Here is a 19,071-nt window from a genome sequence, read left to right on the forward strand (position 1 = left end):
ATCTATCTATCTATCTATCTATCTATCTATCTATCTATCTATCTATCTATCTATCTATCTATCTATCTATCTATATTCCCCTCCAACTACCCTAATACTGACAAAGGTCTCATGAGTTATAAATATCTTCTTTCTGTGTAGGAATATAAACAGTTCAACTTTAATAAGTCCTTAAGATTTGTCTTTTCTATTTACCTTTTCATGCTTCTCTTGAGTCTTGTATTTGAAAGTCAAATTTTCTGTTCAGCTCTGGCCTTTTCATCAAGAATGCTTAAAAGTTCTCTGTTTCACTGAATGTTCATTTTTCCCCCTGAAGGATTATACTCAGTTTTTCTGGGTAGGTGATTCTTGGTTGTAATCCTATCTCCTCTGCCCTCTGGAATATCGTATTTCAAGCCCTCTGGTCTCTTAATGTAAAAGCTGCTAAATCTTGTGTCATCCTGATTGTGTTTACACAATACTTGAATTGTTTCTTTCTGGCTGCTTACAATATTTTCTCCTTCACCTGGGAACTCTGGAATTTGGCTACAATATTCCTAGGGGTTTTCCTTTGGGGATCTCTTTCAGGAGGTGATCAGTGGATTCTTTCAATTTCTATTTTACCCTCTGGTTCTAGAATGTCAGGGCAGTTTTCCTTGATAATTATTTTGTGTGTGTGTGTGTGTGTGTGTGTGTGTGAGGCAATCGGCGTTAAGTGACTTGCCCAAGGTCACAGCTAGTACGAGTCAAGTGTTTGGTCTGAGGCCGAATTTGAGCTCAGGTCCTCCTGACTTCAGGGCCAGTGCTCTATCCACTGTGCCACCTAGCTGCCCCTTTGATAATTTCTTGAAAGATGATGTGTACTCTCTTTTTTTGATTATGGCTTTCAGCTAGTCCAATATTTTTAAATTCTCTCTCCTCGATCTGTTTTCCAGGTCAGTTGTTTTTCCAGTGAGATATTTCACATTGTCTTCTATTTTTTCATTCTTTTGGTTTTGTTTTATAATTTCTTGATTTCTCATAGAACGATTAGCTTCCAATTGCTCCATTCTAATTTTTAAGGAAGTATTTTCTTCAGTGAGCTTTTGGACTTCCTTTTCCATTTGGCCAATTTTGCTTTTGAAGGCATTCTTCTCGTTGGCTTTATGGATTCTTTTTGCCATTTGGGTTAGTCTATTTATTAAGGTGTTACTTTCTTCAGTATTTTTTTGGGTCTCCTTTAGCAAGCTGTTGACTAGTTTTTCATGATTTTCTTGCATCATTCTCATTTCTCTTCCCAGTTTTTCCTCTACTTCTCTTACTTGCTTCTCAAAATCCTTTTTGAGCTCTTCCATGGCCTAGGATTGATTTATATTTTTCTTACATAGTAACACATAGAGGCTTTGGATGTAGGAGCTTTGACTTTGTTGTCTTCTTCTGGTTGTATGTTTTGATCTTTGTCACCAAAGTAAGATTCTGTGGTCTGACTTTCTTTGCACCATTTGCTCATGATCCCATCCAATCATTTGACTTTTAAACTCTTTGTTAATGTAGGGGTCTGCTTCCAGTGTGGAGAGTGTCCTATCCCAAGGTTTGAGGGTTTTGTGCAGCTGTTTTCAGAGATACTTCTAGGGACCTGTAAATTTTCAGTTCTTCCAAGGTGGTATAATCAAAGGCGAAGTGTTTACTCCTTTCCTGGCTTGTGCTGTGGTCTATGAGTGACCACAAGCGCTCTTTTCTGCCTTGAAACTGTGAGAACGATTCCCTCTTCACCGCCACTGTGAGCTCCACCACACCAATGCTCCTCCTCACCCAAGGATCACCACCTAGAACTGCAACCCAGATCCAAGCACGGGCAAAGCAAGAGAATCCTGCCTCAGTGCCAGCAAAGAGATCCCTGCAATCTCCCTCTGATCAGCCGCTTGATCCCCACACTGTCTGTGGGACGAGAGCTCTGGAAGCAACCGCTGTCCCGGGGCTGCCCTGGGAATGGGGCCAGACCAAACTCCTCTCTCACTGCAGTCGCAGATCTTTCTTATTGACCTTCTAAGTTGTCTTTGGTGTTTGTGGGTTGAGAAGTCTGAAAACCTCCACAGCTCCCCTTGATTTGATCCCCTGAGGCCTGCTCCAGATTCGCTGAGTGACCCATGATGAACTGTGTTCCTCTCCCAGCCCAGTGCAACAGACCTTTCCAATTAACCATCCAGGTTGTCTTGGGTTGGAAATTTGTTTCATTCTGTCTTTTTGTGGGTTTTGCTGCTCTAGAATTTGTTTAGAGCCATTTTTTACAGGTATTTGGGGGGGTTGGGGAGAGAGCTCAAGCAAGTCACTGCTTTTAGTCCGCCATCTTGGCTCTGCCCCACTATTTAGTGCATTTGTAAAGACATCAGACATGTAAAGACACTGGAAGTTGTGAGGTTTTTTTGCTGGTTCTTTTCTTGTATATAGTTCATATCAATCCCTGGCCCTTTTTGCTGCTATTCCTTCTGCTGCTACATACTTTTTACTCTCTATCGTGCTGGGTTTCTCAGACTGACATGTGCACTTTCTTCCCTCTCCTGTTTCCGTTTAACATTCTTTGATTAAAGGCAAACAAGCCAATATTTTTCACCAGCACTTGTTAAATGCATTTCATGTATGGCCAAAAGTCCCCTCACTTCTGCATTTTCATCACAGTCCAGATATCCAAATGCCATTCTCAAACATCAGTATCAGCCAAATATTCACTTCTTAAATTTGCCTCTGTCTATGAATCCCTTACTTTCTGTTAGTAGTAGTGATGAAAATGCTCCCAAATGATCTTCAGTTTTACATAGAACCTCTTAATCTTTACCCATACCTTCTAGATTTTTTCTGGTGTTGTAATTTATTCCCACATCAGTCATCAGAAGTGGGTATTGGACATCAGTTGGTCTCAGTCAATAAACGTTTATTAAGTGCTTGCTGCTAGGCAGCACAGTGAATAGAGTGCTGGGCCTGGAGTCAGGAACACTCATCTTTATGAGTTCAAATCCTGCCTTAGACGCTAGCTGTGTGACCCTAGGCAAGTCACTTAACCCTCTTTGCCTCAGTTTCCTCATATGTAAAATGTACTGGAGAAGGAAAAGCAAACCACCCCAGTATCTTCACCAAGAAAATCCCTAATGTGTTCACAAAGAGTTGGACGTGACTGAATTGACTAAACAACAGCAAATGTTCCAGGCTGTATGCTAAATGCTGGGAAAGTGATAAGGGCAAGAGACAGGTTGACGGTTCTCTTGGAAAGTCTTTCATTAGGTCCTGTATATCTGCAGTGGCAAGACAGCAAACCCCTGTGGTCCACAAATAGCTTCCTTGGTATATCTTTTGCAGAGAGTCATTTATGCTGCACTTAGAGTTGTTTGCTATGTGGCGCAGTGGATAGAGTGCCAGGGCCTATAGTCAGGAAGTCTCATCTTCTTGAATTTCATATCTAGCCTCAGACACTTATTAGCTGTGTGTCCCTGGATAAGTCACTTAACTCTGTTTGCCAAAGTTTCTCATCTGTAAAACGAGCCAGAGAAGGAAATGACAAATCACTCCAGTATCTTTGCCAAGAAAACTCCAAATAGGGTCATGAACATTTGGACAACTGAACAACTAAAGGTTAACGAAGTTCTTTACATTTGTTATCTCATCCTCACAACAACCTTGTGGGATAGGTGCGGTTATTTTTTTATAGCTGAAGAAACTGAGGCAAAGAGATGTTACATGACCTGCCCAAGGTCATGTAACTAATAAGTCTCGAAATCAAAAGATTTGAACTCAGGTGTTTTGAATTCCACTTACAGCAGTCTATTTACTGTACAACCTAGCTATGCTACTCTACTTCTTCCTCTGTTCGTTTTGGAAATCCTTTCAGTGATTCCATCTGTGGATCCACATTATCCTTCCTTAGAGCACAAGAAGCTGCTTCTTCCTAAGATGGTCCACTTCTAGACTTCTTTACAAGAAGAACTTCATTCCTACTCTAGAGCATCATATATTTCAATACAGAGCCCTGGTTCTTCCCTTCATATATTACCCTTCCTCTTTCTAACTTCGAAACATAGTTAAGAATTCCTCTCTGCCGCTTTACATCCTCTTTTTTCTTTCCTCCATACTCATTCTTTCAGGAATTCCTTCATTCCTCCTGATGATCCAACGATTGAATAGAAATGCAGGGCTCTAGTGCTTGTCCTTTCTCCTAGAGGGTGGAAAACAGCTTGTACTTTTTATGCCTTATAATACTTGGCATGATGCCTACAGGGATGTTCTGTAAATGTTGAATGTATACATAACATACTTTTAAGTTGAACCTGCATTATTAACATTTTCTCTATCACTTAAATCTAGACATTCCACAAAACATTAAATCTAATCCTGATCTGTAGTATGCCAATTTCTAACATGTAAATGCTCACGCTGAACATTAAACAATTGATTTTTGTGAGCCAGTTTGAGCTGGCTCCAACCAGCATCTAGTAACACGTAGATCTCCTTCTCTACATTCACACAGCCACCACCCTATTTCAAGCCCTCATCACATCACCTCTTGCCTGGAATATGGTAATATAGCCTTCTAATTGCACTTCTTGCCTCAAGTCTCCTCACTCCTTTCTAGCCTACAAAGCTGCCAAAGTGATTTTCCTAAAGCATAAATTTAACCATGTCACCCCACTTTCCTACTTAGTATTTTCCAAATGGTTCCCTATTACCTCTAGCATCAAATATAAAAACCTGTTTGGCATTTAAAGCTTTTCACAACCTGGCCCCTTCCTATATTTCCAGTCTTCTTACACGCTATTCCTCCCACACACTCTGTAATCCATTCATACTGGCCTGCTTGATGATCCTACCACATCACACTTTTTCTGCCTTCTCTGTGCCTTTGCATTGATCATCCCATGTACCTGGAATGCTCTCTCTCCTCACTTTTTCCAAGCTTCTTTCAAGACTCAGTTCAGTGGCCCCTTACTACAGGAAGCCTGTCCCTCTCTGCCCACAACCAGCTGCTAATGCCCTCCCTCTAAGGCTGCCTTCCATCTACACTTGTTTTACATGTACAATTTATGTACACATTGCCTCCCTCATTTGTGGCAGGAACTATTTGGTTTTTTTCCTTCAAATCTTTAGTGCAGTGCCTGGAACATAGTGAGTGTTTAATAAGTGCTTATTTATTGCTAGATGGATTGATTACTGGTAGAAATGCCAAGAGCATATCCTTTGCATATCACTATACAATTCCCAATGCCCTCTCTACCTGTTAAAGAAAATTCCATTGTCCTTCATCTTTTTTTGGGGAGTGGAGCTGAGCTAGAGTAGTTCTCTTGCTAACTCTTATGTCTATTTTCTGACAAACTGTTGATTTATGAGATGCAAGATGAGAATTTATTGAGATCCACTTACTTTGTTTTACCTTGCTCCTTATCACCAGATACTTATCTCTACTTCCAGGACTCTAGGTGCTCTATCTCTACTTGAGGGTAAAGGCTTAATTTATTTAGCAGACAGAAGTAAAGAAGAAACAAGCACATAAGACATAAGACGTCTATCTGTTATCTAAGAGAGGCATCTATCTCATTGAACCTTACCACTGCTCTTCAAATACTTCCTTTGGTTTCTTTAGTCACTAGACTCTTTGTGATCCTTGAAGTAAGGAAATGTAAATCTTAAGAGAAGTTTCTGATGGAGCCCCACAAGACTCTGTCCTTGAATCTGTCCCTGTTCAACATTTTGTAAAGTATTTACAAAATATCATAAATAAAAATTGAATGAAGGCATTGAAGGGATGCTTATAAAATTTTCAGATGATACAAAGCTAGGAAGTTAATGCAATTACACAAAAGAATCCATATTTTAGAGTCTCTAGGCTAGAACCATGAATCAAAATCAAGAAAGTAAAATTTAATGGTTAAAATTATAAAAGCCTATATTTAATTTAGGGCAGCTAGGTAGTGTAATGGCTAGAATGTCATGCCTGGAGTCAGAAAGACATTTTCTTAAGTTAAACTATGGCCTCACACTTAATAGCTGTGTGATCCTAAACAAGTCATTTAACCCTGTTTGCCTCAGTTTCCTCATTTCCAAAATGAGCTGGAGAAGGAAATGACAAACCACTCTAGTTTTTTTGCCAAGAAAACCTCAAATGGAGACACAGCTGAAAAATGATTGAACAGCAGCATCATTTAATTCAAATAATTGCACAAATACAGAATGGGGGAAAACTGGATTGATAGCAGTTCATGTGATAATCTTGGGGTTTTAACTGACCACAAATTCAATGAGTTTACCCTGTGATGTAGCTGCTAAGAATACTAATTCAATCTCATGGTGTTATCTAAAACATGGAAAGCCACTGAACTATTGTATTGTGTGCTAATCAGATCACATCAGGAATCCTACATTCAGTTTGTCTGTTATAATTTAAGATGAACAATGACAAACTTTATTTTTTAAAAGTGACAATTCTAGAAACCACCTCATAGAAGCAAATAAGAGTGAGAAGAATTAGGTTTATTTAGCCCAGAGAAGAGAAAACTCAGGTAAAATATGATAGTTGTCTTTGGATATTTGGAGGGTTGTCCTATCAAAGAGGAAGGAGACTTGTTTTATGATGGTACAGAAGGCAAAACCATGGCCTGTTGGTAGAAATTACAAGAACAAAGATAAAAAAAAAATTTCTAGTCAAGCTACTCAGCAATGGAATTGGCTGCCTTTAAAAGCAGAAATCTCCATACTGAGAGGGATCCAAGATATTCCTTATGTCTGTCAACAATCAACAGATTAAAACTTTGTGCTTAGGTTGCTATTTCAGTTGAATGAATAAATTATGAGTTTTATGCTTAGAGCTAGTGATTTATTGGTTAACTATCTTTGTTAGGAGCTGTTATCAAACATTTCAAAATGTGTTTTAACAAAAACTGCCTTGGGAGGTAAGATGATAAATAGCAACATCATCTTTTCACTCTGTCAAGAACAACAGACAGCTGTACATGAGTAATATTTATCTACTCACATTCATCCATAGGTGGTCAACCTTTGCCTGCTTAACTCAAACATTTAGATATACTTACACTGACAGCTTCCACCTTTTCTTAAATCTTTCCAACAAGATCAATATAACAGACATAATGATTTCCTGATAGGATTGCTGTAAAGGATTGGAAAACTGAAGGTTATGTAATTGACTCCTTTGGAAATCTTTTAAAATAGGATGAATTATTATTTGTCTCAGGTATTTTAAGTGTAAACCTACCTAAAGTCTGTCAGTCAATAGGACTGAATGATCTAGAATGCTTACTAAAGTCCCTCTCAGCCATTTGAGTTTTTGTACATAAACATCTGGAGAGTTGTAGACCCATAACACAGACCATATATTTCTTGTTGAAAGTATTCACCTTAAATAGTAATATTTATTTGTATAATGTCATTCTTTTGAAAGGCCCTAAGAATATTATGCAAGATATGTTATTTATGCTCCTACATGAGAGTATAAAGTCATGTATTCTATGGTTCTGTATACCATTTAACTCCTGGTGCTCTAATTTTACTCGTTAAGGAAGATAAAATAGTTTAAAAAATGAAAAGACTCATTTCATATTTTAATCTCTTTATATTTTTGTTTATTTAGTATTTTATTTTTCCTCAATTACATATGAAAACAATTTTAACATATGCTTTTAAAATTTTGAGTTTCAAATTCTCTCCCTCCCTTCCCAGCCTCCTCATTGAGAAGGCAAGCAATTTGATATAGGTTATACATGTGTAGTCAGGCAAAACATATTTCCATATTAGTTATGTTATAAAAGAAAACATAGAACTGCCCCCCAAAAAGTTTAAAAAATGCTTTGATCTATATTCAGACTCCAACAGTTCTTTCTCTGATGATGGATAGCATTTTTCATCAGAATCGTCTTAGATGATTGTATTGCTGAGAATAGCTAGATCATTCGCAATTGATCATTTTATAATATTGTTGTTGCTGTATACAGTGTTCTCTTGATTGTACTCATTTCACTTTGCACTAGCTCATATAAGTCTTTCCAGGTCTTTCTGAGAACATCCTGCTTATTTCTTATAGTGCAATAGTATTCCATCACAATCATATACTACAACTTGTTCAGCCATTCCCCAATTGATGGGCATCCCCTCACTTTTCAATTCTTAGCCACCACAAAAGAGCTGCTACAACTGTCTTTGGACACATAGTTCCTTTTCCTTTATGTTTTTTCTCTCTTTAGGGATACAGACCTAGTAGTGTATGCACAGTTTTATAGCCCTTTGGACATAGTTCCAAATTGCTCTTCAGAATGGTTGAATCAGTTCATAACTTCACCAATAGTGTATTAGTGTCTCAGTTTTCCCACATTCTCTCCAACACTGGTCATTTTCCTGTTCTGTCCTATTAGCTAATCTAATAGGTATGAGGTAGTACCTCATTATATCTGTTATATTGATCTTGTTGGAAAAGGTTAAGGAAAGGTGGAGGTTGTCAATATAAGTATATGTAAATGTCTGAGTTAAGTAGGCAAAGATTGACAACCTATGGATGAATGTGAGTAGATAAACATTATATATGTATTGCTGTCTGTTTGTTGTTCTTGACAGCAGATAATGTTTTTTACATTTCTCAGTAGTGATTTGGAGTCCTTTTTTTTCATATGGCTATAAATAGCTTTGATTACTTCATTTGAAGACTGATTTTCATATCTTTTGATCATTTATCAATTGGGAAATTGCTCTTACTTTTATAAATTTGACCTAGTTCTCTATATATTTGAGAAACGAGGCCTTTATCAGAGAAACTTGCTTCAAAAATTTTTTCAGTCATGATTGCTGACTGTATTTCCCTCCATCCTATTACCCTCCTGTTTATTCTATTCTCTCTCTCCTTTCACCCTGTCCTTCCTCAAAAGTGTTTTGCTTCTGACTACCTCCTCCCCCAACTTGCCCTCCCTTCTATTAGTACCCTCCCTTCTCTAATCCACTTCCCCTCCTACTTTCACAAGCTATAATAATTTCATATAGAAGTTTAACCAATATAAATCAATTGTCATAGCAAAGAAACAAAAAGAGCCTAAGATAAACCTTAATCAACAGATATATCAGGCAGAAATATATCATAGCCGGGGCAGCTAGGTGGCACAGTGGATAGAGCACCAGCCCTGAAGTCAGGAGGACCTGAGTTCAAATCTGGCCTCAGATCAAACACTTGACTAGCTATGTGACCTTGGGCAAGTCACTTAACCCCGCTTGCCTCACAAAAAAAAAAAAAAAAAGAAATATATCATAGCCAAAGGAAGTACCAGTTAATGATATGAAATCATTTGTAAAATCATACTGAAAAAGATAGATGGAATATTAACAGCAGTATCACCTCATAAAAAGGTAAAAGCAGTAAAGGTGAAAAGTAAAACCAGGTTTAAAAAGTTTCTCAAGAGACCCCATTCAGGAAGGTCATTTTAAAGACATTTGAACATGACGAAGGAGAACATAAAATAGGAAAAAAATGGGAAGCTCTATCACACACACACACACACACACACACACACACACATCCATACATGCATACATACATATCACAAAAGCCATTTCCACCGTCAGAGACCTAAGTTGAAGGGGGATTCCCTTCTGTTAGCCCCCCTTCTACTAGCACCCTCCCTTCTCTAATCCACTTCCCCTCCTACTTTCCTGTAGGGTAAGATAGATTTCTATACCCAATTGAGTATACATGTTTTTCCCTCTTTGAGATGATTCTTATGACAGTAAGGTTCAAACCTTCCCCATCTTCCCCTCCACTATAAAAAAAAAAACCAACTCTTTCTTGCCTCTTTTATGTGAGATAATTACCCCATTCTACCTCTCCCTTTCACTTGCTCCCAATTGATTCCTCTGTCTCACCCCTTCATTTTATTTTTTTTAGATATCATCCCATCATATTCAACTCACTTCTGTGCCCTCTATGTGTACTTCTTCTAACTGTCCTAATGATAATAAAGTTCTTAGGAATTACACGCATCATCTTTCCATGTATGAATGTAAACAGTTTAACCTTATTAAGTCCCTTTTAATTTCCCTTTCCCATTTACCTTTTTATGTTTCTCCTGAGTCTTGTATTTGAAAGTCAAATTTTCTACTCAGCTCTGGGCTTTTCATCAGGAGTGCTTACAAGTCCTCTATTTCATTGAATATCCATTTTACCCCTGAATGATTATACTCAGTTTTGCTTGGTGGGTGATTCTTGATTGTAATCCCAGCTCCTTTGCCCTTTGGAATATCAGATTCTAAGCACTCTGATGCTTTGATATAGAAATCATTAAATCTTGTGTTATCCTGACTGTGGCTCCATGATACTTAAATTGTTTCTTTCAGGCTGCTTGCAATATTTTCTCCTTGACTTGAGAGCTCTGGAATTTGTCTCTAGTTTTCATTTTGGGATCTTTTTCAGGAGGTGATCAGTGGATTCTTTCAATTTCTATTTTACCCTCTGGTTCTAGAATATCAAGGCAGTTTTCCTTGATATTTCTTGAAAGATGATTTCTAGGCTCTTTTTCTGATAATGGCTTTCAGGTACTCCAATAATTTTTAAATTATCTTTCCTCGATCTATTCTCCAGTTCAATTGTTTTTCTAATGAGATATTTCACATTGCCTTGTATCTTTTCATTCTTTTGGTTTTGTTTTACTGTTTCTTGATGTCTCATAAAGTCATTAGCTTCCACTTCCTCAATTCTCATTTTTAAAGAATTATTTTCTTCAGTGAACTTTTGTATCTCCTTTTCAATTTGGCCAATTCTAGTTTTTGGCTTTCTTTTTTTTTGTTTTTATTTTTTAGGCAATTGGGATTAAGTGACTTACCCAGGGTTACACAGCTAGTAAGTGTGAAGTGTTTGTTTTTAGGCCAGATTTGAACCCAAGTCCTCCTGACTTCAGGGCCGGTGCTCTATCCACTGCTCCACCTAGTTGCCCTGCCAATTCTACTTTTTAAGGAGTTCTCTTCAGTGAATTTTTTTGCCTCTTTTTCCATTTGGCCAATTTTGCTTTTCAAGGTGTTCTCCTCCTTGGATTTTTGTACCACTTTTACCGTTTGGCCTATTCTGTTTTTTAAGGTGTTATTTTCTGCGGTATTTTTTGTGACTCCTTTACCAAGTTGTTGACTCTTTTTTCATGATTTTCCTGCATAGCTCTCATTTCTCTTTCCAATTTTTCCTTTACCTCTCCTATTTGATTTTTAAATTCTTTTTTAAGTTCTTCCATGGCCTGAAAGCAATTCATATTTTTCTTTGAGGCTTCAGATGTGGGAGTTTTGACTTTGCCTTCTTCTGAGTATATGTTTTGATCTTTCTTGTCACCATAGTAACTTTCTATAGTCAGTTTTTTTTCTGTTGTTTGCTCATTTTTTTAGCCTGTCTCTTGATTTTTAGCTCTTTGTTAAAGTGGGGCTTTGCTTTCCGGGTGGAGGGCTCACTATCCCAAAATTTATGGGTTTTATGCAGCTGTTTTCAGAGATATTTCTGGGGATCTGTAGGTTTTCTGTTCTTCCAAGGGAGTATGATCTAAGGATAGGTGTGTTTACTACTCTCGTGGCCTGTATTCTGGTCTGAGAGTGACCACAAGCACTCTTTTCTTCCTTGGAACTATGACAAGGGACCTTGCTCCCCTGCAGCTACAAGCTCTGGTGTGCTACTGCTCCTCCTCACCTACAGACTGTCACTCAGGACTGTTACCTGAACTGAGTATGGACAAACCAACAGAGTCCTGCCCCTTAGTGCCAGCAAAGAAACTCCTGTCATCTCCTTTTGACCAGTTCTTCGACTGTGGGCTGAGAGCTCCAGAAGCAGTGACTGCCACTGCTGATTCAGTTGCTTCCAAGGCCTGCTCCTAGTTTGCTGGGGCCCAGTCTATGGGCCCTGCATTAAACTGTACTCTACTCTCACCCTGGTATGACAGACCTTCTAAGTTGTCTTTGGCTTGAAAATTTTTTCACCCCATCCTTTTGTTGGTTTCTGATGCTCCAGAATTTATTTTAAGGCATTATTTAAAGGTGTTTGGAGGGGTTTAGGGGAGAGCTCAGGTGAATCCTTGCCTTTTGTCTGCTATTTAGCTCTTTAAAATTTCTCATTTCATATTTTTATGCAATAGCTTCCTCACTTGTGAAGGCATTCAGTGTCATTATGTCACTGTAATATGTCTATGTAAAAATAGCTTCATACTGTAGAAAAGAGAAATGAGACTCCACTAAAAACTCACAACTGGCTTTCTTTCTGGCTATAGAGACTTTTGACTCCAAACAAGTATCCATTTAACCCAGTTTTGCAAACTAAGATGCGGATGGAGGACCTTCCTTCTACATATGGTAGAGGGCATTAGTTCAAGCTTCTAAAGGGGAGGGGCAGGACTAGGAGGAGTTTGGGGCATTTTTTTTTATTTTAGTTACTTGAATGAATCCCTATGCTTTCCTTTCTAGATTTTGTTAACTTTTAGGTAAACTCATCGTATTATTTCATCTTTTATTTTAGATTCATTTGCACTGAAGATGAAATGTGGTTTAACTCACAAATTGTTCGAGTAATTGATGAACATGTTGACGAAGATGTAGCATCACTCCTTCTTCCAGAACCATACTTTGTAGATTTTCTTCGTGACATGCCTGAACCAACTGGTGTTGAACCTGAAGATGCTGTATTTGAAGTACCCAAAATCTATGAATTGGTACTTATCAGTATTTCAGAACGTTATTTTAGGTCATCTACATACCCATAGGCATTTCTCTACTTTCCAAGTTATTACAAGTCTTTCAGTTAAAATATATAAGGGATTTGATCCCCCTTATACTTGGGGAGGGATATAGATATCAAAATAGACACCAGTTTTACTCTTCATTTTGAATAAATGTCACTAACCCTAAGTGATCAGACATGGGGTTGTTTTCAAGTGTATTTTGTTTAGACCTATATTCTTAAAAGATGATATAGGACAACTAGTCATGTTCATAGTGATGGGGCTTCCAGGAAAGGTCAGAGAACTCTGACCATACCAAATTTTCATTTCATGATTTAAAAATAACAATGAAAAGACAAAGAAAATAATGCTCCAGAAGTCCAAGAGAGATTTCCCCCCTATAATTGTAGGGGGGAATTGTTTTTAGGTTTGTTGATGCTATAAATTTTTGGATCTAATAATACTTCTTTTCTCTTCCCCATTTTTTCCTTTCCACTCCCCCCTTCTCAGATACCAAGTTTCGAATTTCTGGCTGAAAAACTAATATTTTATCAGAGACAGTTCAATGAACTTATTAGAGGAACAAGTCTTGATTTGGTGTTTTTCAAAGATGCAATGATTCATCTTATGAAGGTTATGTCAAGATTATTTACTGATATGATCATGATAGTCCAGAACTAAATTTCATAAACAATTTAGTATTCTGGGTATCAGATACTTTATAATGGTGGGGCAGGGTGGAGGTTGGAGTAGGGAGGAGAACAGAATAGACTGCACCTGTTACAACTTGAATCAAATGTTGTGGCTAAAATAATTTTTTTTTTGCATCCATCCATATAGCACTACTGGGATAAAAAAGTCAGAATTGAATTGTTTTTGTACTTGGATCCTTCTATACTTCAATTTTTAAGGATGTTATTCACATATTACTGAGGTTGCAGAAGGTTCTTCATGTAAAGAAATGTCCCATCCATGCATTATATTGGGCAATTGTTCTAATTTTTCCTGTATATGAAATTATAAAATATAAATGTAAAATAGATAACTATGTGATAATATCAAATAGTCGGATACTGGTAGGTGGGTCAAGGATGGAATGAGAAAGAAAACCAAAGAAAGAGAATCAGAGTGATCATTTGAACCACAGTTGAAGAAATTTGATGAGGAAAATAGAAAGGAATATATTAGCTGATCACAGACTCTCATAGAATTTTAGAGTTGGAAGGAACCTTGGTGATTATCTAGTCTAATCCTTTCATTTTAGAGAGGATAAAACAGACCTGGAGAGAGGTGACTCATTCAAATTGGTGATAGAACAAGATAAAGCCTAAGTCCCTAAGATCAAAATGAGGGTTGGATTGCCTGGGAAATCAAAGGTGGAAAAGGAGTAGGAATGGGGACAGTTCAGATGCATGGAGAAAAGAATGGTTTAAATTGAAGATTGAGTCACTCAGGACTGTACCATTCTTCATTCTTGCCTTTTATATTCAATCTGCACTATAAAGACCTTCTTTTTGTTTAACACAGAGAAGCTTCTTGTTGACCAGGATTTTTTTTTTTTAACATTCCCCCTTCTAGGATTCTACCCCAGGTCCCTAGACCAAGATGGAGTAGGAAATTTTCATGAGCTCAACAGGGCTTATAGATTGTGAATAACCTGTTTTTTTTTCTAATCTTTAGTTCCTCCAATCCACAAAATAATGTGGAAGGATTCAAAACTGGTTTTGGAGTCTGAAAAAACATAGATGTGATTTTTAGCCCTGCTATTGCCACCAAAATGATATTAAGCAAATATCTTAATTTCTAATAGGCCCCAATTTTCTTGTCTTTAAAATGATGAGATTAGACCTTTAAAAATTCCCTTACAACTCTAAATTCTATTATCCTCTTCACCACAATCAGTTCCTATCTATTGGTTTGGTGATCACTGAGGGTGGAGCAAGGATTTAATACACATATGTACAGACTAAATTGTGCTTACTACAGAAAGGATATAGGGGTAAATAGATTTTGAGACTGGTGGTTTCACGAAAAAAACTGTAGCTTTCCTTTCACTTCTGTGAAAGGAATGGACCAACTGCCCAATCTGAAATCTCATTAAAGGGCCATTCTGAGTGGAGGCTCTTGATGAAAAGTCAGTTATGATTCCTAACCTATATGGGCTCCCCTTGGGGGCTCACTACCTATCATTGTCTTTAGTGACCCACAGAAAATGTTCCAAATTGACTTTGATACTCTTCAATCTCTCTGGTACACAGGACCATATAGCAGATTGTTGTCTGGAAAAAAGCTAAAACAGATTATTTTGTGCAGAGGAGTGATGATCTGATCTTATTTAATCTTCACAATAAACCTGTAAGTTAGGTACTGCTGCTAGCATTATCCTCACTTTACAGTTAAGGAAACTTGATCTCACAGAAGATGTGTCTATGGACACTTGGCTAGTAAGAGTCAGAAGTGCTATTTGAACACAGGTTCTCCTGATCCAGCATTGTTGTCTCCACTGCCCACCTCTGGACGTGGGCCTAGTGTCTCCTTGCACAGGAATACAACCTGTCCCTGGAAATGAGTTGTTTATGTTGAGGTCTGATCCAACTGCTGCTTCAGAGTCGAGTTCCAGGCCTACAGCTCTTCCAGCTCCTTATGAGTGGGCCAAACAGCAGCATCTAGGATCCCTACTGGCCACGGGCAATTAGGGAGTGACTCAAGAACATTGCCCTCACAGGAGAGAAAAAGGTGCAGGGCTAGGGGATCCAAGATACGGTCAATTTGTCAGGGAAACTGCCAAGAAATGAGGCACGGGAAGAAGCAGGAATGTAAATGAATGGGACGTACACTGACATGTAGGGTCGTTGAGCACCAGATTGCCTTGTTGCTATTTATGATGGGGGCTACATGCCGATCTGACTAAACTTGCTTGAAAGTGGCAGCTGCTTATTACTGAGGGTCCTACATGGTCAGCATAAAAGTAAAATCTAGGAGCTGCTATCAAACTGATAAGATTTTATATATTATGGGGTAGACTTAGTATAATAGAAAGAGCACTGGATTTTGATTCAGAAGACTTGGGTTTGAATCCCCAGTCTTCTTTATTGAAGAGGTTTGCATTGTGTGATGTTTAAATTTAAAATGCAGTACCTCTTAGCTCCATCCATTAACTAGTTGATTAAGAATCCTAAGTCATGAAACTATACTTATTTAACTTTTCTTGCTGTCTCAACCAAATTGAGTTTAGCATGATTGAAAACTGGTGGGGGGTGGGGGGTGGTTTGTTTTCTGAAGAGGAGGGAGATAGGAAAGGGGTTGGGTAAGTATTTGAATTTTTATCAAGTTTGAAACAGAATATTTGGTGGCATTTTAATATTCTCAAAACAAATTACAGTACTGTACATGTAAGCCATTGGCCATTTTGGTGTAAAGATGTTTTTAGACTCTTTTAATGCATTTTCAAATGAATACTATATTGCGTCAACACAGATTTCACGCATAATTCGGACATCATGTGGAAATGCCCTGCTTGTAGGTGTTGGTGGTTCAGGAAAACAGAGTCTTTCAAGATTGGCCTCCTTTATAGCTGGATATCGAATATTCCAGATAACTCTGACTAGGTAAGAGGTATTAAGATGATGTAATAGACAGAGAGAGAGAAAGAGAGAGAGAGAGAGAGAGAGAGAGAGAGAGAGAGAGAGAGAGACTTTCTTTGGAATTAAATGTTTGCATTTTCAAGAAATAATTATGCAAACTCATTTCTTGTTCAATCTAATTTTCCCCACAAAAATGGGGGGAACATTATTATAAAACATAGATAAATGTGTTTAAAATGCCTCTTTGGATTTTCTTTTTTTATTATGAAATTGATAAATATCAACAAACATGATCTGATTTCATGAAGAAATTTTAAAAGGGAAGTAAACTTTTGCTCTTTATGGTTTCCCTCTCCCCACTATTTACAGCTTGTTGGGTTTTAAAAAATATAGTTCAAATTCGACATCATAGTTTCAGCACTGCCAATTAGTCTATGTCGCCTTCTGAACTTCTTTTGCTCTCTTCTGTTTATTTTTAATGATTCATTGGCAATATTTTCTTCATTTTCTTCCGTTTTTTTCAGTATCACTATCTCCCACTAGCTCTCTGGCCATTGTGGTCATCATAGGTCTTAAGTCTTTTGTAGCTGTTTTTCTTTATACTATTGAAGTCATTATGTAAATTGTATTTCTAGTTCTCTTTACTTCACTCTTACTTCAATTCATCAAAGTCTTCTCAAGTTTCTTTGAATCCATCTCTTTGGGTCACTTCTTAAAGAGTAATAATATACCATTACATTCATATGCCATAATCAATTTGGTAATTCCTGAATTAATCATAATGATAATAATAGTAATCATAATAGCATTTACTAGTCAGGCACTTTATAAATGTTATCTTTTTTATTTTATTTTATTTTTTTAACATGTGTTTTTAAAACTTTGGGTTACAAATTTTCTTCCTTCCTCCCTCCCTCCCCACCCACCCTCATTGAAAAGGCAAGCATCTCAATACAGGTTATAGATGTGTAGTCATGCTAAACACTTCCATAGGAGTTCTGTTGTGAAAAACTAAGTATATTTCCCTTCATCCTATCCTACCCCCCATTTATTCTATTATCTTTTTTGACCCTGTCCCTCCTCAGAAGTGTTTGCTTTTGATTATCCCCTCCCCCAATCTGCCCTCCCCTCTATCAACCCTCTGCTCTCTTGTCCCCTTCCCCCCTTATTTCCTGTAGGGTAAGATAGATTTCCATACCCCATTGTGTATGTTATTCCCTCCTTAAGCCAAATCCTATGAGAATAAGATTCACTCATTCCCTCTCACCTTTCCCCATTTCCCCTCCACTGTAAAAGCCTTTTCTTGTCTGTTTCATGTGAGATATTTTACCTCCCTCTACTTCTCCCTTTCTCCTTCTCCCAGTATAATCTTCTCTCACCCCTTAATTTTATTTTCCAGATATCACCCCTTCAACTTCCACTCACCCTGTGCCCTCTATCTATCTATACATACATATAATTATTTTCCCTCCCACTACCCTAATACTGACAGAGGACTCATGAATTACAAATACCATCTTTCCCTGCAGGAATGTAAACAGTTCAACCTTAATAAATTTCTTATGATTTCTCTTTCCTGTTTGCCTCTTCCATGTTTCACTTGAGTCTTGTATTTGAAGGTCAAATTTCGTATTCAGCTCTGGTCTTTTCCACAGTGCTTAAAAGTCCTCTATTTCATTGAATGATCATTTTTTCCCCTGAAGGATTATACTCAGTTTTGCTGGGTAGGTGATTCTAGGTTGTAGTCCTATCTCCTTTGCCCTCCAGAATATCATACTCCATGCCCTCCGGACCCTTAATGTAGAAGCTGCTAAATCTTGTGTTATCCTGATTGTGTTTCCACAATACTTGAATTGTTTCCTTCTGGCTGCTTGCAATATTTTCTCCTTGACCTGGGGATTCTGGAATTTGGCTACAATATTCCTAGGGGTTTTCCTTTGGGGATCTCTTTCAGGAGGTGATCAGTGGATTCTTTCCATTTCTATCTTGCCCTCTGGTTCTAAAATATCCGGGCAGGTTTCCTTAATAATTTCTTGAAAGATGACGTCTAAGCTCTTTTTTTGATCATGGCTTTCAGATAGTCCAATAATTTTTAAGTTCTCTCTCCTGGATCTATTTTCCAGGTCAGTTGTTTTTCCAATAAGATATTTCACATTCTCTTCTATTTTTTCATTCCTTTTGATTAGTGTTACAGTGCCTTGATTTCTCAAATTGTCCCTATCTTCCAATTTCTCCATTCTAATTTTTAAGGAAGAATTTTCTTTAGTAAGCTTTTGGACTTCCTTTTCCATTTGGCCAATTTTTGTTTTTAGGGCATTCTTCTTCTCTTTGGTTTTTTGGACCTCTTTTGCCATTTGGGTTAGGCTATTTTTTAAGGTGTTATTTTCTTCAGTATTTTTTTGGGTCTCCTTTAGCATCAATCTCAGTTTTTTCTCTACTTCTCTTACTTGCTTCTCAAAATCCCTTTTGAGCTGTTCCATGGCCTGGGACCAATTCACATTTTTCTTGGAGGCTTTGGATGTAGGAGCTTTGGCTTCATTGTCTTTTTCTGGTTATATGTTTTGTTCTTCTTTGTCACCAAAGTAAGATAACGTAGTCTGACTCTTTTTGCACTGCTTGCTCATGATCTCAGCCAATTACTTGAGTTATAAACTCTTTGTTAAGGTAGGAGTCTGTTTCCAGTGTGGAGAATGTACTGTCCCAAGCTTCAGGGGTTTTGTGCAGCTGTTTTCAGAGATACTTCTAGGGACCTGTAAATTTTCAGTTCTTCCAAGGTGCTATGATCAAGGGTGAGGTGTTTACTCCTTTGC

General features: G+C 37.7%; 1 protein-coding gene across 1 annotated transcript in view; it reads left to right on the forward strand.

Moving 5' to 3' along the window:
- Window positions 1–19,071, forward strand: part of LOC114053396 (dynein heavy chain 8, axonemal) — a gene marked incomplete at its 5' end in the record, with an annotated part of 217,447 nt that overhangs the window by 42,554 nt on the left and 155,822 nt on the right. The window contains 3 exons of the mRNA XM_027876403.1: window positions 12,476–12,668; window positions 13,188–13,310; window positions 16,155–16,285. Of these exons, the coding sequence (XP_027732204.1) occupies window positions 12,476–12,668; window positions 13,188–13,310; window positions 16,155–16,285 (447 nt within the window). The remainder of the gene's footprint in view (window positions 1–12,475; window positions 12,669–13,187; window positions 13,311–16,154; window positions 16,286–19,071) is intronic.

This window comes from Vombatus ursinus, unplaced genomic scaffold (genome assembly GCF_900497805.2).
Source record: "Vombatus ursinus unplaced genomic scaffold, bare-nosed wombat genome assembly UNPS02014811.1, whole genome shotgun sequence".
NCBI classification, from domain to species: Eukaryota; Metazoa; Chordata; class Mammalia; order Diprotodontia; family Vombatidae; genus Vombatus; species Vombatus ursinus.